This window comes from Lepidochelys kempii, chromosome 23, assembly GCF_965140265.1.
Source record: "Lepidochelys kempii isolate rLepKem1 chromosome 23, rLepKem1.hap2, whole genome shotgun sequence".
In the NCBI taxonomy this organism is placed as follows: domain Eukaryota; kingdom Metazoa; phylum Chordata; order Testudines; family Cheloniidae; genus Lepidochelys; species Lepidochelys kempii.
In genome coordinates, this window is record NC_133278.1 from 15,167,849 (window position 1) to 15,189,145 (window position 21,297).

General features: G+C 56.7%; 1 protein-coding gene across 1 annotated transcript; it reads left to right on the plus strand.

The window, feature by feature from the left end:
- The first annotated feature begins 7,946 nt into the window (after positions 1–7,946).
- Positions 7,947–21,051, plus strand: SYP (synaptophysin). Its single transcript, XM_073321647.1, has 7 exons — positions 7,947–8,023; positions 9,685–9,750; positions 11,017–11,141; positions 12,655–12,853; positions 12,966–13,157; positions 13,449–13,752; positions 19,702–21,051. Exons 1-6 carry the CDS (start codon positions 8,006–8,008, stop codon positions 13,746–13,748), a joined length of 900 nt encoding a protein of 299 aa, XP_073177748.1. The 5' UTR covers positions 7,947–8,005; the 3' UTR covers positions 13,749–13,752; positions 19,702–21,051.
- Positions 21,052–21,297: the final 246 nt, after the last annotated feature.

The window sequence follows — 21,297 nt, forward strand, 5'->3', positions numbered from 1 at the left end:
CAGGGGCGGCTCGCGGGGAGGGTTGAGCCCGCCACCTTGTCTCCGTGCCCCCAGCACCTAGGCCGGGCAGCCCAAGGGCCTAATTCCTCCCGCGCTCGGCTGCCTTCACGGATGTAGGCCAGGTTTGAGGGCCGAGTCCAGCAGAGCCCATTGAGCTGCACCCCAGCCCCGTTAGCGGGGCAGCCCCCCCACCCCCCGGCATCCGGATTTCCCCCCGGGCTCGGCCACGTGGCCTCCGAGACGCAGCCCCTGGGACTCCCGCCCTCCTGATCGGCCCTGGCACGTCCGACTGAGCCCGAGACCTGGCGCGAGACGCGGGCGCTCCTCTGGGGCTGAGGCACCCCCGCCAGGGCTGGCAGGGACGCCCCGGGGGCCGGCCTGGCAGGGGGGCGAGCCCCAGGGTGCCGTGGCCAGGGGGGTGCCGTGGCCAAGAGGCAGGGAGCGGGGCGGGCCCACGGAAGGGAGCTCGAGGCAACGGGGCGGGGGGAGCCGGGCCTGGGGGCGATGGGTGGGGGACCCCGGGGAGGCAGCGGGGGATGGGGGGGGTAGAGGATCTGGGGAGGCAGCACCGTGGCCGCCTCAATTAGCCCTGTGTTAATTAGGTGGCCCCCAGTCCTGGCTGCTCATTAGCTGAGGGTGATTAGCTAATTGGGGCTGGCTAATCAGTGCTAATTAAGGGTCCCAGTACTCGGCCTGGGTGGGTCTGAAGTGGGGGCAGAGCCCCGCCCCGCTGTGTCACTAAATCTTCGTTAACTCCGGCTAATTAATGGCTTTTTGCACTAATTGGGATGGGGAAAGGGGCGCGGGAGCCCTTGTTGGAGGACCAAAGGAGGCGACACTCCCTGCCTATGTCTCTATGGTCACCGCGCTTCCGGTTTCACAAGAGACGCTCTGTCCCGTAAGGTTCTATGGTCACACTTCCGGTCCGGCGGCCGACGCTCTCTCTCCCGCGCTTGCTACATTTCTATGGTCCTCAAGTCACAGCCGCGCTGCTGGCGACGCTCTCTCTTTCCGGCTTGCGCTCTGCGCCTCTATGGTCATAACTTCCGCTTCATAGGTGACGGGGTGGGGCTATTCCTCGCCCTCCAGCGTCTCTATCATCCTCCGCCCTCTAGGGGCGACTCTCTTCCCCCATCCGGCCCGGTCTGGCCCCTCTCTATGGTCCCCACTTCCGGCTTCTGGCCGACGCTCTCTCCCTCGCTCTCCCCGGCAACTCTATGCTCCGCCCGTAAAGTCACCTACGCCTTTAAAGGCCTGGAGGGGGCGGGGGTGTTTTTTGCCCTCCGACAGGCCGAGGCCGGAAGCGGGGGCGGGCCTGTTGGGGGGAGGAGCTTCAGCGCCCGCAGGAGCCGGGAGGGGGCGGGGCTGGGGAGCTGGGGGAGGGGCTGAAAGGGGCGGGGCTGAGAGGCGCGGGGGGTGGGGCTGGGGGCGGGGCTGGGGCTGGGGAGGGGCTGAAAGGGGCGGGGCTGAGAGGCGCGGGGGGTGGGGCTGGGGGCGGGGCTGGGAGCAGGGGGTGAGGCTGGGAGCTGGGGAGGGGCGTGAAGGGGGCGGGCTGGGAGCTGGGGGCGGGGCTTGAGGGGGCGGGGCTGGGAGCTGGGGGCGGGGCTAGAGGGGGCAGGGCTGGAGAGCTGCTGGGGGCGGGGCTGGGAGCAGGGAGCAGGGGTGGGGGACAGAGGCCTTGGTTGTGGGGCTGGGGGGTTGAGGAGGGGCAGGAGCTGGGGGGGGGGAAGGAGCTGTACAGGACAGGGCCTAGTGCCCCCAAATCCCTCCCTCCCTCCCAGCTGTTCCCAGTGACTTCTGCAGCCTGGGGCCCCGTGGTGAAGAGCTGCTGGCCCCTGAGGCCTGGGGCTGAGACCAGGCAAACTCGGGTCTGGATCGTCGCCTCTGGCAGGGGCACAGGCAAACACGGACTCCCAGCGCCGCCCCCACTCTCTCTAACCACTAGGCCCCACTCCCCTCCCAGAGCCAGGCAGAGAACCCAGGAGTCCTGGCTCCCCGCCCCCCCCCCCCCCCCCCGGCTGTAACCCCTGTTGTGAAAGTTGTGGGGAATTGAGCCAGGACGGGATTAATGAGCTGGGGATGCCTGGCTCTGGGACTGCCCTAACTGGCATCCTCTGCGGAGGAGGGGGGCAGGGGGGATAAGCTGTATGGGGGGAGGGAGGGTGGGGGTTGCCCCTGAGACGGGAGGTGTGATGTCGGGGTCAGCATGGGGGGGCATATGGTGCTTTGGGTCAGTGTGTGGATGGGGGGAATGAATCTGTGCGACAGACAGGAATGGCATCGGGGGGGGGGCGGGGGGATCTGTGCCCTGGAAACGAACATGTATGCAGGGGGCTGCAGCTCACTGGGGGGGGTGCTCTCCCCTGGCAGTCGGGGCTGGGCGGCGCCGTGCTGCAGGGCTGGAGGCTGGGCAGGGGTTCTCTGCCGGGGCCCCGGGTCCCACAGATCAGACACCAGGTGCCAACCCCTCCCAGCTCTGCTGTCAAAGATGGAGCAAGTGCAGATTGTGGGGGGTGAAAGGGGGAGATGTGGGCTTATTGGTCCTAGCCAGGAAAGGGACAGAGGGATACTGGGCCGGATGGATCTGTGGGTTGGATCTGGGGGAGCAAAGGGAGGGTCCCAGGCTGGAGGGGCACAAATCTGACCGCCCTCCCCCACCAGCTGGCGAAGCAGGTCGAGATCTCCCCGGAGCTGACGAAGGTGAGTGGGGCCGGCTGAGGTGAACCCCTGATCCCTGACCCCTGGGGGAAGTTGTGGGGTGTGGTGGTCTGTGGGTGACTCTGCACTAGTGGCATCTCACCATCCTCCCTCTCTGCAGCTCGCTGAGCAACTGACAGAAAAGTCAGAGAGGTAGGAGGCAGGACGCCTGGATTTTTCCCCTGCTCTGAGAGGGGGTGGGCTCTGACAGTTGTGGGGGGTGGGCTGGGAGCCAGGACTCTTGGGTTCTCTCTCCAGCTCTGGGGTGGGGAGGAAGTGGGATCAAGAGGTTAGAGCAGAGGGGACTGGGAGGCAGGACACCTGGGTTCCATCCCTGACACTAGGAGGGGAGTGGGGCCTAGTGGTTAGAGTCTGTGTTGGCGGGGAGGTGGGCTGGGAGCTAGGATGCCTGGGTTCCTGATGTCTGTGTCTGTCTAGGCGGAGCTCCGACAGGACCTTACGGCGCATGAAAATCCCACTCCAATCCGGGAGTATGGTGAAGAGACTGTGCGGGAGCAAAGCTACGTGACACGGGAGAAGGAGTAGAGAGCCTGGCCTCCAGGGGCAGGGGAGGACCCAAGATACAGGGTAGGCCCGTTACTCAGTGAGGGGGGAAAACAACAACCGAAACATGACCGCGGTGCTTAATGACGTCTTTGTCTCGGTTTTCACCAAGAAGGTTGGTGGTAATCGGACGGCTAACATAGTGAATGCCAGTGACAATGAGGGGGGTCAGAGGTTAAAATAGGGAAAGAAGAAGTTAACAATTTCTTAGACACGTTAGATGTCTTCAAGCCACCAGGGCCCAATGAAATGCGTCCCAGAATCCTCAAGGTGCTGACTGAGGAGATATCGGAGCCACTGGCGATTATCTTTGAGAAGTCAAGGAAGACGGGAGAGATTCCAGAAGACTGGAAAAGGGCAAAGCTAGTGCCCATCTATAAAAAGGGGAATAAGGACAACCCGGGGAATTACAGACCAGTCAGCTTCACTTCTGAACCCGGAAAGATAATGGAGCAAATCGTTAAGCAATCAATTTGCAGACACCTGGAAGATAATGAGGTGATAAGTAACAGTCAGCCTGGATTTGTCAAGAACAAATCGTGTCAAACCAACCTGATAGTTTTCTGTGACAGGGTAACAAGTCTTGTGGATAGGGGGAAGCGGTAGACGTGGTATATCTGGACCTTAGTAAGGCTTTTGATACTGTCCCCCTGACCTTCTGCTAAACAAACTAGGAAAAAGCAACCTAGATGGAGCTCCTGTAAGGAGGGTGAAAAACTGGTTGGAAAACGGTTCCCCGAGAGTCGTTATCAATGGTTCACAGTCATGCTGGAAGGGCATAACGAGTGGGGTCCTGCAGGGATCGGTTCTGGGTCTGGTTCTGTTCAATATCTTCATCAGTGATTTAGATAATGGCATAGAGAGCACACTGATAAAGTCTGCGGACGATACCAAGCTGGGAGGGGTTGCAAGTGCTTTGGAGGGTAGGATTAAAATCAAAATGATCTGGACAAACTGGAGAAATGGTCAGAAGTAGATAGGATGAAATTCAATAAGGACAAATGTAAAGTAAAACACTTCAGAAGGAATAATCAGTCGCACACACACAATGGGAAATGACCGCCGAGGAAGGAGCACCGCGGAAAGGGATCTGGGGGTCAGAGTGGATCCACAAGCTAAATATGAGTCAACAGTGTGACTCTGTTGCAAAAAAAGCGAACATCCTTCTGGGCTGGATTAGCAGGAGTGTTGTAAGCAAGACACGAGAAGTGACTCTTCCGCTCTACTCCGCGTTGGTTAGGCCTGAACTGGAGGTTTATGTTCAGTTCTGGTGCCACATTTCAGGAAGGATGTGGACAAATTGGAGAAAGTCCAGAGAAGAGCAACAAAAATGATGAGAAATCTAGAAAACAGGAGCTATGAGGGGAAATTGGAAAACTGGGGTTTGTTTAGTCTGGAGAAGAGAAGACAGAGGGGACATGATGACAGTTTTCAAGTCCATAAAAGTTTGTTACAAGGAGGAGGGAGAAGAATCGTTCTTCTTAACCTCTAAGTTCAGGACAAGAAGCGATGGGCTTAAATTACAGCAAGGGCGGTTTAGGTTGGACATTAGGAAAAACTTTCTACCTGTCCGGGTGGTCAAGCCCTGGGATAAATTGCCCAGGGAGGTTGTGGAATCTCTGTCACTGGAGATTTTGAAGAGCAGGTTAGACAAACACCTGTCAGGGATGGTCTAAATCAGTGCTTCTCAAGCTATCTGATGTGGGGGACTGGCAGTGTTTTTCCCAATGTGCGCGCAGACCGGCAGCCGACGGCTCGCGGACCGGTGCCGGTCCGCAGACCACCACTTTGAGTAGCGCTGATTTAGATAATACTTAGTCCTGCCATGAGTGCAGGGGACTGGACGAGATGACCTCTCGAGGTCCCTTCCAGTCCTATGATTCTATGATGCAGCTGTCTCTGGGGCAGGGTGGTTGGGGAACAGCCGCACATAACGCTGCATGGGGACAGCTCCCTTAAACTGCAGGTCCCCAAATTGGGGTTCAGCCCAAACACCTGGGTTCACACCCTGGCTGTTGGAGTTCAGTGCTGGAGTGGGGCTCTGGTTCACCCCGCTTCCTATCAGCCGGGCAGTGCTCCCCACAAGGCCCCATGGGGGGAGCTGAGCAGGGGTCACTCCTTGGGGTGCTTTCTGTCTGTATCTCGTCCGGTGTCGTTCTGTCCAGCTGCCATGTTTTCCTTCCCCTCCTTCATGGTTTTGACGCCCTGGGGTTTGGCCCGGATGCCTGGGTTCACTCTTTCAATCTCTCGCCCACTTCCTTCCGTTTTTACTGCATTCTCCCTGTTTTTCTTCCTCCTGTTCTTCCCTTCTCCGTTCATTCCTTTTACTTTTCTTTGTTGTTTTTCTCCTTCATTCTTCCTTTCGTGGTTTTGTTCACTCTCTCATTTCTTGTTTCATTCATTTTTTCTTCCTTTGCCCTTTGATTCGTTCAATTCTTTGTTCTTCCTATTCGTCCATCGGTTGTCTCATTTCTTCCTTCCTTTTTTCTTTCATTCATTTCTTCCCTCTTTCCATTGGTTCATCAGGTCTCTCTTTTGTTGTGTTGGTCATATCTTGCCTTTCCATTTGCCCCTCTGTTCTCTCCTTCCTTCCTTCATTTCTTCATTCCTTTGTCCTCCCTTTCCATTTGTCCCTCTGTTCTCTTCTTCATTCCTTCGTTCCCGTTTTCACTCGTTCAGGTGGGGGACACCTGGCTCCACCAGCCCCGCTGGCACAATGGCGGTGGGAGGTCCCTGGCTCTGTCTCCCACCCCACCCCTCTCCAACCCCACCCCGATGGGGGGCTGGGAGGGCACCAGGCCAAGCGCTGACCTACCTACTGCCCCTCACACCTGCAGGTAGGTGGCGGGGCTGGGAGCAGGAGCAAGGGTGGGGCTGGGGCGAGGGGGTGGAGCCAGGGGCAGGAACAGAGGAAGGGCTGGGGTGAGGGGGTGGGGTTGGGCCCAGGGGGTGGGGCTGGTGGGGGAGAGGAGCAGGGGGAAGGTGAGGGCCCCAGGGCGAGGGGTATGGGTGGGGCTAGGGGAGGGGCTGGCAGTAGCCAAGGGACGGAGCTAAGTGGCGGGTCAGGGAGGGGGCAAGGGGTGGGGCTAAGGATGTGGGCGGGTCTGGAACTCACATTGGAGGCGGGGCAAAGGGCAGAGCTAGGGCTGTGGGTGGGTCTAGGGGAGGGGCAGGGCCGGGGCAAGGCGGAGGGGAGGGGCTGGAAGCGGTGGGGCCTGTTACGAATTACACCTGGGAGGACACGCACAGTTCGAATCTAGGCTGAGGCGCAGAAACAAAGTCCACAACTGCAGAGTTCCCAAAAGACACTAAGTTTATTACGCTCGAGCGTGGTGCCCCCCTGCTAGCCAGGGGGGGACCCTGAATACAGATTATACAAAGGTTATATACCTTTTAGCAAAGCATGTTGCCCTCGTGCATCGGAAACCTTAGCCAATAAACAAACCCTTGTCTTATCTACCACCTATCCCTGCTTGGTGCATTCCTCGTGCTATACCAGTATGTTAATTACACAGCATGGTCCTAAAGCCATGCATCAGTAAATAGGATGGGAGGCCTCACATCAGGGCCAAGAGACAGGGAGTTAGAGACTGACAAAAACCAGATACTGGGAGTCAAGGCGGGCTGGAGACAAGGAGGATTTTCACAGGGATTCAGTATCTAAGGATCACTCCTCCTGGTGTGTGATGTGCTGGCATTTAAACAATGCTGGGCCCTAAACCAAAATGGAGTCACATGTGCTAACTTTTCCTTAACAGGCCCTGGGCTGGGGGCAGGGCCAGGGGACTGTGAGTGGTGGTGATGGGGCCTCTGGGGAACTGGCTGGCTCAGGGGGTCGGGGAATGGGACCTGGGGCCTTTCCCCCCTAGGGGGCGCCGGCTCCCATCTGAGCCCAGGGCAGGAGAGAGACCTTGGGGGCGGGCGAAGACACCAGGGAGACCCCAGGGCTTCAGGACTCCGCTGGGGTGGGTTCCTGGCCCTCTGGACCTCCCCCTAGAGGAAAGGAGCTGGGGGGGGGTGACCCATTGGGGAGGGGCCGGAGAAAAGAACCCAGCAGGGGGAGGGATTCGCCCCCAAACCCCACCCCCCCATTGGTCAGGGGACACTGGTTACTCAAGCTGCCCCGCCCCCTTCGCTGAAGCCCCACCCCCATCCAGTAGGGGGAGCCCCCCAGGTGAGTTGTGCTGGGGGGGAGAGTTGGGGGACTGTCAGACCTACAGCCCTCAAATGGAACCCAGGAGTCCTGGCTCCCAGCCCCCCGGCTCTAATCACTAGACCCCACTCTCCTCCCAGAGCCGGGAAGAGAACCCAGGAGTCCTGGCTCCCAGCCCCCTGGCTCTAATCACTAGACCCTACTCCCCTCCCAGAGCTGGGGAAAGAACCCAGCAGTCCTGGCTCCCAGCCCCTCTGCTCTAACCACTAGACCCCACTCTCCTCCCGGAGCCGGGGAGAGAACCCAGGAGTCCTGGCTCCCAGCCCCTCTGCTCTAACCACTAGACCCCACTCCCCTCCCGGAGCCGGGGAGAGAACCCAGGAGTCCTGGCTCCAAGTCCCCAGCTCTGGGATTTGAACACCTCCCCCCCCCGCCCCATCTCTCCCGCTCCCTCTGCCAGGGAGTGACATCCCCCGTCGTGACGTCACCCTACCCCCCCCCGCTCTTCCCTCCTGCGTCTGCACCCCCCCTCCTGGCTGTTCTGGATCTAGCCCTGCCCCCCCCACCCGCCTTGCTCCAGACAGCTCCAAGATGGAAGTCCTCAATCAGGTACGCACCTGGCTCGCTCAGTACCATAGACAGCAATCAGGGGAACGGGGGGGGCTTTTCCCACAGGGCAAGGGGCCCCCTCTGCTCCCCCCGAGATGCACCCCGCTCCCTCCATGCACCCCCAATCCCTGCCTAGCGGGTTTTTTTTTTTTTTTTTTGCAGCTGCTGCTGCATTCAAACGCAACGCACTGCAAATATAGGGAGGGGGGGCAGGCTATGGGGCAGGCTAGGGTATTTCTCTGCTGCAACTGTGGGGGGGCGAATCTGAGATTGATGCTGGGGGGGCACACATGGGCGCGATTCTCTGAGATTATAATGGGGGGTTAGGAGATTTCCCAGCTGCAGAGGGGGGAGATCTGAAATTGATGCATGGGGGGGGGGCACAGATTGGCTGCAGGCAGATTGCAGTGGGGAGTGTAGGGGGGGTCAGGAGCTAGGATATTTCCGTGCTGCAAATGCGGGGGGGGGTCTGAAACTGATGCAAGGGGGGTTCAGATTGGATGGACGCCTTGAGGCGGGGGATCATCTGGGATGGGGCGGGAGGTGACCGGATATTTTGCAGTGGGGGATGTGTGGGGATGTGTGTGTGGGGGGGGTGAACTACAAATATTCCCCCCCCTCCATTTGCAGCAGGGGCGGGGGCGGGGAGGGAAGATGGCTGAGCTCTGCTGCAGTGGGTTCATTGCCATGACGGTCAGGTGCGGGGGGGGGGGAATGTGGGGCTCACGTGTGGGGAGGGCTCTTTATGAATGGGGGGGGACACTCGAGAATATTCTCCCACCCGCTGCTGCGGTAGAGACTGGCTGGGATGGTGCATTCAACCGGTTGCCTGCTGGCTGGAGGAATATGGGGGTGCAGATAATTGGGGGGGGGCTGATTGCCATGGGGAGGGTCTGGCTCAGGGATATTTACCCCTGACAGCAAGATGGCGAGGGAGTCAAAATGTCAAGTGTAATGCCATCAATGGGGGTTCAGGGTAATTTTTGGGGGCTGTTTATGAACGGGGGGGGGCAGAATCTTCTGCCACCAGCAGCATCGGGGTTGGGGGGCTGGTGGGGGTGATGCAGCCCAATCCTTGCATCAGGTTTGGGGGGGGTTGAGGGGGTGCAGATATCGGAGGGTTGTTTATTAATTGGGGGTTAACATCTACCCCACCAACAGCAGGAGGAGTAGGGGGGTTCCGGCTGATTGGGGGGCAGTGAGTTTGGGGGCGGGGAAAGGTTTGGGAGGCTGTGGGTATGTGTTTGGGGGAGGTATTTCCTGCAGGCCTTTCCTAGTAGGAACTTGTGATCTTCAATAACCGTCTTGCGCTGGGGTCTCTCCCTGACTCCGGGAGGGGAGTGGGGTCTAGTGGTTAGAGCGGGGGGAGGGGACTGGTAGTCAGGACTCCTGGGTTCTCTCCCCGGCTCTGGGAGGAGAGTGGGGTCTAATGATTAGAGCGGGGGGGCTGGGAGCCAGGACTCCTGGGTTCTCTCCCTGGCTCTGGGAAAGGCGTGGGGGTCTAATGGTTAGAGCCGGGGGCTGGGGCTGAGAGCCAGGACTCCTGGGTTCTCTCCCTGGCTCTGGGAGGGCAGGGGTTCAGGAAACGATGGGATGTCAGATATTTTAATATCACCCCCTCCCCCTGCCCCATCCCCCTTTCTCTCCACCTTGACCGACAGGTCGTGGCTGGGGGACAATTCCGGATGCTCAAGGAACCGCTGGGGTTTCTGAAACTGCTGGAATGGGTGAGTCCCCCGGAACTGGCTCCTCAGGACCCTGAGGTTGGGGGGGTCCTGTCTGGACTGCCTCTGAGCTGGCCTAGGGCTTGGAGCCAGCGCCCCCTAGAGGGGACAGGCCCTGTTTCCCCACCCCCCAACCTGCAGAGCCAGGCAGCGTGGGAGGGGCTGTAGGATTGGAGGAAGGAGGTGCAGGAAAACCCGGTTATCAGATCCTGTTACCCCATCAGATTTGGGGAGACCAGAGATGGAGAAACTCAGAGACAGAATGAGAGATTCCAGACCCCTAATCCTGCTGGTTCTGGAGCAGTTCCAGACCCCCCCCATACCCTGCCCTGACAGTTCTGGAGCACCTCATGACCCCCTCCCCACCGGTTCTGCAGCATCTCCCGACCCCAACACTTCCCCCCTCTGGTTCTAGAGCGGCTCCTCCCTCCGCCAGTTCTGGAGTGGCTCCCGACCCCCCTGCCGGTTCTAGGCCGTCTCCGGACCCCACCCCTCATCCCCCTCTGGTTCTAGAGCAGCTCCTTCCCCCTGCCGGTTCTGGAGTAGCCCCTGACTCCCCCACCCCCTCTGGTTCTGGACCAGTCCCCAAACCCCTCACACCTGCTGGTTCTGGAGCAGCTCCTGGCCCTCCCCACCCGCTCTCCGGTTCTGGATCGGCTCCCAAATCCCCCACCCCTGCCAGTTCTGGATTAGCTCCCGGTCCCCCTGCCGGTTCTGGAGCGGCTCCTGGCCCTCCCAACCCTGCCAGTTCTGGAGTGTTTCCAGACCCACTCGCTTGACATTTCTGCCGTATTATGAACCCATTGACCCAACTGGTTGGGGAACGATTCCAGGTGCCCGTGGACCCTGCTGGTTCTGGAGTCATTTGCCCCCGGATCAGACCTGTGGGCCCGTCCAGCCTGATATCCGCCCCCCCTTCTTCCAGCACGGGGTCGGGGGGAGGATGGAGGAACCCATGAGAACAGAGGAGTGTGGCTGACGTAGACAGATGGACAATTGGGTCAGACAGGTTCTTATCTCTTCCCAGCTCTCTGGGAGGATTAGAGGGGGCGGGACCCAGCTAACCCTTCTTACCCACAATTCCTCTCTGCTCTACCCGCCTCCCCGTCCCGGAGGCAGGGTTATTAATCCTAGCACCAGCCGGCGCTCCCACCCTGCTCCCCACAGCGACGCCCGCCGGGAGAGGCCAGAGAGGCTGGGAGCTCCCCCCCACAGCCAGCGCTTCCTGCAGAACCCCTGTGGTCTCACCCCCCCCATCTCACCCCACAGCTCTTTGCTATCTTTGCGTTCGCCACCTGCGGGACCTACAGTGGGGAATTTCGCCTCAGCATTGAGTGTGTGAATAAAAGCGAGAGCAACCTGAACATCGAAGTGGAGTTTGGCTACCCATTCAGGTGAGCTGGGCGTTACGGTGCAAAGGGACCGGCCGGTGGGCTGCTACGCTGCGTAGGGACCTGGAGACTTTTGATGTTTCAAGACTGGGATGGGATAGCATCTGAGATTCACACTGACTTTGCCTCATAGAGGCCAGGGCGGTGAATTCAGCATATCGACTGGTACCTCCTATACAGGCTGGGGCTTTATTTACAGTATATGGACCAGCATCGCCTTGGTCAATTGTTCCAATTAAAAACTGACAACTTATTTCCAGGCTGTATTCTATATACAGACTGCCCTTGACTTTCACTTCACAGTCAGGATTAATACTAGGAACTATTCCCGGGAAGCTTGGGCTGTATATACAGTATATCGACTGACACCACCTACACAGCCCAGGCCTGTGTTCTGTATACAGATGACCTCTGTCTTTGAGATAGGCATTAGGATTTAGAGTAGGCACTGTTCTTGGGCGGCTGGGGATGTATTTATAGTATATGGACCAGCATCTCCTTGGCAGACTGGGCTATATATATGGTATATGGCCTGGTGCCTCCTACACAGAGCGAAGCTGTGTTCTGTGTGCAGACTCCTGCCCTTGACTTTCAGGTAGAAATCAGGATGCACACTGGGCTCTGTCCCTGGGAAGCCCAGGCTATATTTGTAGAGTATATGATGTGGTTCCTTCTGTACAGACCAGGGCTTCATTTTTTGCACGGCCTGCTCTCAATTTTGATTTACAGTCAGGACTTATGAGGGTCGCTATTCCTGGGAAGTCTGGGCTGTACAGTGTATGAACTGGCATCTCTATACAGATCTGGTATGTATATCCCGTATAGGGACCAGCACCACCTACACAGGCCAGGCAGTATTCTGTATACAGACTGACCTTGTCTTTGTGTTCATGGTCAGGGTTGACATTGTGTGCTATTCCTAGGAGGTCTGGGCTATATATACGCAATATAATTGGCCAGCATCTCCTTCACAGCCCTGGTCCATATTTACTATACATGGACCGGGACCTCCTACACAGATGGGGCTGTATTCTGTAAACAGACAGCCTTTCTCTTTGTGTTAGTGATCAGGGTCACATTGGGCCCTATTCCTGGAGGTCTGGGCTAGATATAAGAAATATATGGCCCAGCACCTCCTACACAGACCTGGTCCGTATATGGACTGGCATCTCCTACACAGACTGGGCAGTATTCTGTATACAGAGATCTTTGTCTTTTGTTAGTTGTCATGATTGACATTGGGTGGTATTCCTGGGAGGTCTGGGCTGTATATACAGTATATTGACTGGCATCTGCTATACAAAACTGGTCGATATTTGTTGTATATGAACTGACGCCTCCTACACAGACCGGGGCTGTATTCTGTCTACAGACTGCCTTATCTTTGCATTAGCGGTCAGGGTTGTCACTGGGCTCTATTCCTGGGAGGTCTGGGCTATACATACAGGATACGGACCAGTACCTCCTGTATGACTGAGCCCCCTGCCTCATGTTCCCCCCAACCCCCTTCCTCAAGACTCCACCAGGTCTATTTCGACGTCCCAGCCTGCAAGGGGCACGAGGTGGAGAAGGTGTTCCTCATGGGGGATTACTCCTCCTCGGCTGAATTCTTCGTCACCATCGCGGTCTTCGCCTTCCTGTACTCGCTGGCTGCCACGGTCGTCTACCTCTTCATGGAGAACAAGTACCGGGAGAATAACAAGGGCCCCATGATCGTGAGTTTGGGGCGCACAGGGAGCGGGGAGTTGGGCAGGGGGCTCTCTCCCTCGGCAGGCAGGGCCAGGCATTGGGGGGCCACGCAGGGGGCTAACCCGGCTCTCTCCCCAGGATTTCGTTGTCACCGCTGTCTTTGCCTTCATGTGGCTGGTGAGCTCGTGTGCCTGGGCCAAGGGTCTCTCCGACGTCAAGCTAGCAACGGACCCCGACAACGTGATCGAGGGGCTGGAGGTCTGCAAAAAAGAGGGGAACACGTGCAAAGAGCTGAAGGACCCCATCATCTCAGGACTCAACACCTCCGTGGTGAGACCCTTCCCCAGCCAGCCAGACCCCCTGAGGGGAGCTGGCGCCCCCTAGAAGGGACAGGCCTTGTGCCCCATTCCCTGCCCCCCATAGCCAGCCAGGACCTGACCTGGGGCCGGATAGGAACCGGCGCCCCCTAGAGGGGACAGGCTCCGTGCCCCATTCCCCAGCCCCCTGAGCCAGCTAGTCCCCACCCTGGGGCCAGATGGGAGCCAGCGCCCCCTAGAGGGGACCTCCTGCCCTCTGTGCATTAACCCTTCCTTCCCGTGCTCTTTCTCCCCTGCCACCCAGGTCTTTGGCTTCCTGAACCTGGTGCTGTGGACAGGAAATCTCTGGTTCGTGTTTAAGGAGACGGGCTGGAGCGCCCCCTTTGCCAAGTACCCGCCGGCCGCCCCGGAGAAGCAGCCGGCTCCGGACAACTACGCCGACTCCTACAACCAGGGCTCTGGCTACGTGCAGCAGGATTCGTACGGCCAGCAAGGCGGCTACCAGCCGGAGTATAACCAGCAGGGCTACGGGCAGCCTGACCCCTACAGTCAGCAGGGGGGGTACGGCCAGGCCGCCCCCACTTCCTTCTCCAACCAGATGTAGGCGGGTGAGTTAAACTGGGGTGCCGGGATGGGGGGGTGTTGCGTTGTGTGTGCCGTGGGAGAGAGACAGGATCAGGGAACGCAGGATTTGGGGAGCATGGGGGATGCGGGGCCCACAGCACTAGGGCGACCCTGGGGTGTATAAACAGGCGACTCTCGAGTGGGAGCAGAGAGGTGATTTGGCCTCCGGATCTGGCCCTGGTGTGGCCGCTACTGGGATCCCGCGTCCGGTTCCAGTACCCACAATTCAGGGAGGATGTGGATCAATCACACGAGAATGATTCAATGCCAGACGGCGAGAGACGGCAGGAGCGCCAGCTGTTTGGCTGAAAAAAGGGAAGGTGAAGGGGTGAATTGATCCCTGTCTCGAAGTGTCTCCAGGGGGAACAGATATTTAGTAACGGGCTCTCCACCCTAGCACTCAAAGGGTTAACACAATCCGGTGGCTGGACGTTGAAGCTGGACAAATTCAGCCTGGAAATCAGGTGTCCACTTTTAACGGTGAGCGTAATTCACCCCGGAACAATCTGACCAAGGGTCACGGTGGGTTGCCCATCACGGGCGACTTTTCAGTCAAGCTGGGATGTTCTAAAAGACCAATTCTAGGAATTATTTGGCGGCCGTTCTGCACTTTGGGTGATACAGGACTTCAGGGTCGATATTCGCAATGGACAATTCTGGCCTTGAAATCCATGAATCATAGAATATCAGGGTTGGAAGGGACCTCAGGAGGTCACCTAGTCCAACCCCCTGCTCAAAGCAGGACCAATCCCCAATTTTTGCCCCAGATCCCTAAATGGCCCCTTCAAGGACTGAACTCACAACCCTGGGTTTAGCAGGCCAATGCTCAAACCACTGAGCTATCCCTCCCCCCCAGCTATAGGCAAACTGGGAAGGGATCTATTCGTATCCGTAAACGTCACCGGAGACGAACAAACCGAAGGAACAAACAAAATATGTCCGTCAAGAATCAAAATGGACACACAGGCAAAGCAAGATAAATCCTGCTTGAGAAGGAGAGTTTGGGTTACTGCTGACTTTGTATATTCTGACATACACTGGGGACAAATAGGTGTTTTCTCGGTTATAAAGCTTTACCGTTTTCAGTTGCAACATCTGTTGTCATTAAATAATTAATGTTTGGCCCCTTCTCATTGTCTGACCTGTCCCCAGAATTTCCTGCAACTGTGAGAATTGAAAAAGGGAAAAATCAAATGCTTAAAGCCCGTAATTTGACACAGCTGTGAAACCGTAGATGGGAAAAAGTACTTCCATCTGCGAGAATTGAAATTGGCAACAAAATAAAATTTAAAAAAGGAAGGGCTTAAAGCCCGTAGTTTTGCACAACTGTGCAAATTTAAATGGATGAAAATTGAAAAAACCTTTAAACCCCGTAATTAGAACGTGGAAAATTGAAATTAGGAAAAATAAAAAATGGACTTAAAACCCGTAATTGTGCACCGCTGTGAAAATTTAAATCAGTGAAAAGATCAAAACCCGTCAGTCTGAGGGTGAAAATTGAAACTGGTGAAAAGGAAATAGGTTTTAAGCACTTTGAATTGTGCACAGCTGTGAAACCTGAAATCGGAGAAAAGATGAAAACCCGTCGCTTTGATGGTGAAAATTTAAATTGGTAAAAATACAAAAAAGTGCTTAAACCCTGGAATGGTGCACAGCCGTGAAAATTTAAATCAGTGAAAATGGAAACATTGCTTGACACCTATCTTTGGGCCTGGCTGTTAAAATTTCAGTCAATAACATGAAAAAATACAAATGCTTAAAATCCATAATTTTACCTGTGAAGGTTCACACTGGTTTCAAAAATGGCTGAAAACCCGAAACTTTGCACAGTGGTGAAAATATAAATAGGTAAAAATTAAAAAAAAAAAAAAGCTTAAAAATAACCATCAGTATTGTCCATCAAAATTATATTAAAAACAAATCAAATTCTGCCAAATCCCATATTAACTAATTACCGGCATCACCTTTCTCAAGGTTCTTTCCATTTTGACTGCTTCGCTAAAGAAAACGGGCTGGAGCGTTGGATTTAATTTTATGGAGCTTTCTTAGCTATGCAAAACAACAGCAACTAATCGCGCAAGACATAAGAATGCAAAAATCGGGTTGCCCTGCGAGTTGGCTAACATAAACCAGACACTCGGTCGATAAACCCCAGATTCAAATAACGCACAGGAACAAATAACACTTATCCTCCGTCACCATCTTGGGAAGGGGACTTTCTTTCGAATTTTGTGGCTAAGAGACCCGCAGAATAGTCCCTGGCTTGTGCCAGTTGCTTATCAAATGTAGTGTTGCTAACACAATAGAGGAAAAAGAATCCAGATCTAAACGTAAGACACCAAGGTCTTGTTCCCATTGGATCGGTAGTCAACCTTTTAATCTACTTCCCCATGAAATATTGATAGATTCATCTCCTCTGTCCTCCTGTGTCGCACCTGTGGCCTTTCTCCTCCTTCCCTGGCTCTATACTGACTTCTCCTAAAACCTCAGGCCAAAAACTCATGAGGCGAGGAGTTCCAACAGATCACATTAGAAACGGGTGCTTCTTCGGGTCTGTTCCAGATTCTCAGAAGGGACCATCGGGATTATCTAGTCTGACCTCCTGTACCACACAGGACTTCCTCCAAATAATTCCGAGAGCAGATCTCTTAGATCTTGATTTTAAAATTGCCCGTGATGGAGAATCCCCCACGAGCCGTGGGAAATTGTTTCCATGGTGAATTGTCCTCACCTAGAGCTCGTGAGGCTGCAGGAAACCGTTAAGCCTGGCGGGATGTGTCCCAGTCAAGAGGAACTTGTTCCATTTCGGAGCAGCTTTCCTGCAATCTTGAGCGGCACCTGCCCAGGGACGCCGGGACAATCTTTACAGCACATCTCCTGGCTGATTAATTTGCTGCCCAGTTTCAGGTCAGCAGCACGCAGGAGCCAAGCCACGTCTATAACAAAGATTATACTTGCAAAGGAGGCGAATGCCCCGTGTTTGACCGCGGATGTGATTTATATTTCTTAGCGTGCTGGAGTTTTGCCTGCGTTAGCTTTTTCCACTCCATAGAATAGATCCGTTGTCTTGTTAAATTGCTCCCCAAGGCATCTGGCTACTGAAAAAAGGGGGGGGTGGCACCCGTTCTGGGCCAAAGTCCAACCTCTGTGTTGCGAGTGTCCTTTTACCCTGAGCCAGGTGGTGACCCTGCGGCCAAAACGCCTTGGATCGAACCCCCATCATTGCCGCTCATCTGCGGGGCCAGTGTGCCCCGGCGCCAAGAACATCGCGGGATCGACGCCCCCCTGTGCTTGACGTACAACGCTCCCGCTAACACGCCCAGAACGATCTTAGCCATTTTCGTGGCTGCATCCTGTGGCAGGCTCTCCTTCAATCTGTGAGCTGCTCTAACTTCCAGATCCTCTTCAGCCATCCCTCCCATTAGCCGGCGATGCCCCCTGGCATCGGACTTTTCCTTCTGACGCTCAGCTCAGTTTGAATGTCATCTTGTCGCACTCAGCCCCGTTCTCTAATTTGTCCTGGTCGTTTTCAGTTCCCCAGTGGCGTGGCCACCTCTGCCAGCCTGGCGTCACCTGCAGCTTTGAGCCGCAAACTCTCCGCTCCAGAAACGCCGGTCAAAGATCAGACGAGCACAAATACAGACAGACAGAGCGCCGTCGATCCAGGCGTACACCCAGGAGCGTGGACTCTTCTGCGGATAGAGACCTGTAAATCTTAGGCTGTTCCTAAGGGTGCAAAACTCCCCCAGCTTCGTGTCGTTCGTACCCTCAGATTTCAGCCCCAGGCTGTCTGCCCCTGCTGTCCGAGGTCGTCCGACATTTGTACCTGGTCTGTAGCCACATTTCTATCACTTGCCCATTATCTGCACCATCCTCGGCAAAATCCACCTTGATCTCCGTGGGCTGCGTGGACAAAAGCGATTTTTATATATTGGGGGGCAGAGCAGTGTTTCTCTACCCGTTTGATACCAGGGAGCGCCCTGAAAGTGGGAGGGTCCACAGGTGCCCGAACCGTGGCCCTGCCTCCCACCATGCCCCCAAGGCCCCGCCCTGCTCTCTGAGGCCCCGCCCCACGCCGCCCCTTCTCTCTGATGCCCCACCCCACCCCTTCTCCTGAGGCCACGCCCCCACCCCTTCCCCAAGACCCTGCCCCGCCTCTTCCCCCCAAGGCCCCAGCCCCCATTCGCTCCTCTCCGTGGTGTAGCCATGTCGGCCTCAGGATATTAGACAGACAAGACGGGGCGGGAAACGTCTTTGATTGGCCCGGCTTCTGCGGGAAGACAAGACACGGCACTCGTCATAGGCCCTACGAGGACCCACCCACCGTTAGCTCGGTTACTGTTCGCAGCGGGAGTCAGGGACAGGGTCTGGTCATTTTCAGGCTTTCAGGAAGGGGCCCGGCTGGGTGCCCCAAGCTGGTTCCTCTTCTTGGAGGTGCTGGTCTGGGCCAGGCCCTGTGAAGATTAGAGATGGCCAGCCGAAGCGGGAGGCCATCCAGCCCGGGCACGAGGCATCCTCGCAGCCGGAGCCGGTGTGTTCCAGCCCCTTTGTGCGACCTGCCTTGCCAGAGGTGCTGGTGTAAGACACGTTAGGCCACAGCTTTGTCTGTGCGCCAGCCGCCCATCTCCTCTGGGGCCTTCCAACCCTTCTCTCTCACCCTCCACGGCTAACTTTGACACCCCGTTTCCCATACATCCTGCCAATCTTCTTTTCTCCTGACCTCGGCAGGAGCTCGGGACTGATCTGGGTGCTGATGGGTCGGTGACGCTGCTGATTACACTGTTCTGATCGAGCGTCCCTGTAATGGTTTCACTCCCTTTTATTCAGCGGCTCTCCCGGCCTAGCTGTGGTGATAGCATAAGCTTGTTTGATGGCAAGGCGTAGCCATCTTTCTTCACTTGAGCCTTAAGAAATCAGTCTGAACGCAACAGACTCTCCCCGGCGGTTAAGCCCTCCGGTTACAATATTTTCCCCTTACACCCCGCTCACCGTGTTTGCTTCACTTCCCTCTTTTCCCTGCTGTACTGGGTCACATTAAGAGTCTCGTAACAGCCATCAGCTATTTTGTTAATGTCTCAACGGCCAGGCGGTGGGAAAGCAATGGCTCGTGGCCTGCGGCAAGCCATAAATTACCATCTCGGGCCCTCAGGGGCCATGGCGTGAGTTGATATTTAGGAGACCCACTGCGCTGGGGTGGGACCATGACTGCTTTGTATCTTGACCCCACGTCGGCCTGATTCTCAGGGCCAAGTGCCAAAAACCCCACAGATCCTCTGTCCTGATCCATGCCCCCCCCTTCTCCTCTGGCAGCAGGCCGTGCCATCCCCCACGAGAACAGCGGTGTGTGGGTAGAGATCACTGGGCAGAGTGGGGCCACTTGGAGAGTGGAAGGGCATAAAAATGGCAGGAGAGGCTGAGATGCAGCCATCTCTGGGGTGGGGCCCAGGGACTGTTTATACAGGGCTCCCAGCACTAAGATGCGGCTGCTTCTGGGGAGAGCTGTTTAGTCAGGGATCTCGCGCCCTCTGCTGGGTTGTTATAATTGGAGGGTGTCTGCTGCAGAGTGCAGGAAGGTTTGGCAGAGTCGATCTGGTCCCAGATGGACCCCCCAAGGAAGGGGAACGGCGCGCCAGGTGGGGGTTGCCTTATAATTGTTTTAGCATGTTGTATTTCATAGTGGGAACTGGGTCTTGCCCACTGCACCCCCCTCCCCCCGCCCCAGACCAAGAGATAGGACCCCGGAGTCCTGGCTCCCAGCCCCCTGCTCTAACCACTAGACCCCACTGCCCTCCCAGAGCCAGGATAGAGCCCCGGTGAGTGAAGGGCGGCGGGGGGCAATCCATGACGTCGGTGCCTGGCCAGCAGGGGGCGCTAGCTGGGTGTGCTCTTATTAATTACCCCTCCTCTGTCTTTCTCTTTCTCTCTCCCCCCAGGTCTCTCCCCCAGCAGGGGGCGTCGTGAGGAGGAGACGCCTGTCCTGCCCTGCCCCCCCATGTCCCCTCCTGTGGGGGGCTGGCGGGGGGACCCCAGGATGAATGTAGATGTTTGTGCTGTTTATATATATTATATATATATATATATATGAGAAAATACAACTCTAGATAGCTGTGCACCCCCCCACTTTCCTGCCCTCCACCTCCCCCACTGCCCCCAGCACCCCAACTCCAGACAGCTGTGCCCCCCTGCCTCCCTGCCCCCAACTCCTGCACTGCCCCCAGCACCCCACTCCTGCCTTTTCACCCCCCCACTCTAGACAGTTGTGTGACCCCCGCCTCCCTGCCCCCCACTACCCCGCACACACCCGCAGTGCCCCCATCCCCTGAGTATCGCTAACTCTGTGCTCCCCTCACCCCCCTCAATCCTGGCTGTAGATAGCTGTGCCCTGTGCCCCACTTTAAGGAGGGGTCAGGGGTTCAGATCTCTCTTGATGGCTGTGGGGGAGATTTGGGGTTTCAGGGGTATCAGCAGCTTGGGGGATATTTGGGGGCTCCAGCATGTTTGGGGGGACTGGAACTGAGTGGGGTACACAGGGCAGGGGATGGAGGAGGGGCATGTGGAGGCCGCTGGGGGGTAATTTAGGGCCTCCATCCCCACCCCATTCCCCGCCGGGGGGTGTCACATGGCGAGGGGGGATTCTAGGAAGTGGGGGAGGGGCACCATCCCCAGACAGCACCCGTCAGCCCCAATCCATGCCCCTTCTGCAGTGACCAGTCCGGGGGGGGGGGGAGAGACTGGGGCCTTCCCACGGTACCCCGATTTCCACTGGAGGGGGTGTGGGGAAGGTGACGTAGAACCCAGGTGTCCGGGGACAGCCTATCTATATAGCCATCAATACATCGATCCCTTCCCTACCAACCCACCTATCTGTCTATCCCCGTACACCCCCATATTTATCTATCTACCCCATACATCCCCACACATCCCCACACATCCCTCTCCCTATCCGTTCCCCTCTTAGCCCCCCCATCCAGCCCTCGCCCGTCCCCGGGGCCCCCCCCAGAAGCACTCCTATATATCTCTATACGCCATGTCTGTGCTCCAATTCGTGCAGTGCTCGTGAGTTTTGGTTCGTTCGTTCAGGCCCCCCCCTCGCTCGGTGTCGTGAGATTTATTTTTCCTCCCATCTCCGCCAAAAGAAAACTGACGTCGACAAAACAAAGACAAGGACAAACTAATCAAACAACGAAGCCCCCCGCCATCATTCCCCCAGCGTGCCCCCCAAAATATAGAGAACAAAAGTAATAAAAACCAAATAAAAAGAGAAAGAGGGAAAAACCTTTCAACGCTTCTCCAGTCTGATTTCCAGGGCTGGGGGGGGCTGTTTATACAGGGACCCTTCGCCCAGCGCCGAGATGCAGCTGCCTCTGGGGTGGGGCGCAGGGGCTGTTAATACTGGGACCCTTTGCCCTCTGCTGGTGGACCTGGGAACTGCAGTCTTTTGGGGTGACGGTCACATGCTGGACACCTGCACCCCGATTTCCCCCAGGGCCCCAAACCAGACATGAAGTCTTAACTCAGCAAAGCATGCG

What these genes read in the sequence shown, in the direction of transcription:
- SYP (XM_073321647.1), top strand. An exon ending in TTCTGAAACTGCTGGAATGG is followed by an intron (nt 9,751 to 11,016) that starts GTGAGTCCCCCG and finishes CTCACCCCACAG; the next exon opens with CTCTTTGCTATCTTTGCGTT. An exon ending in ATAACAAGGGCCCCATGATC is followed by an intron (nt 12,854 to 12,965) that starts GTGAGTTTGGGG and finishes CTCTCTCCCCAG; the next exon opens with GATTTCGTTGTCACCGCTGT.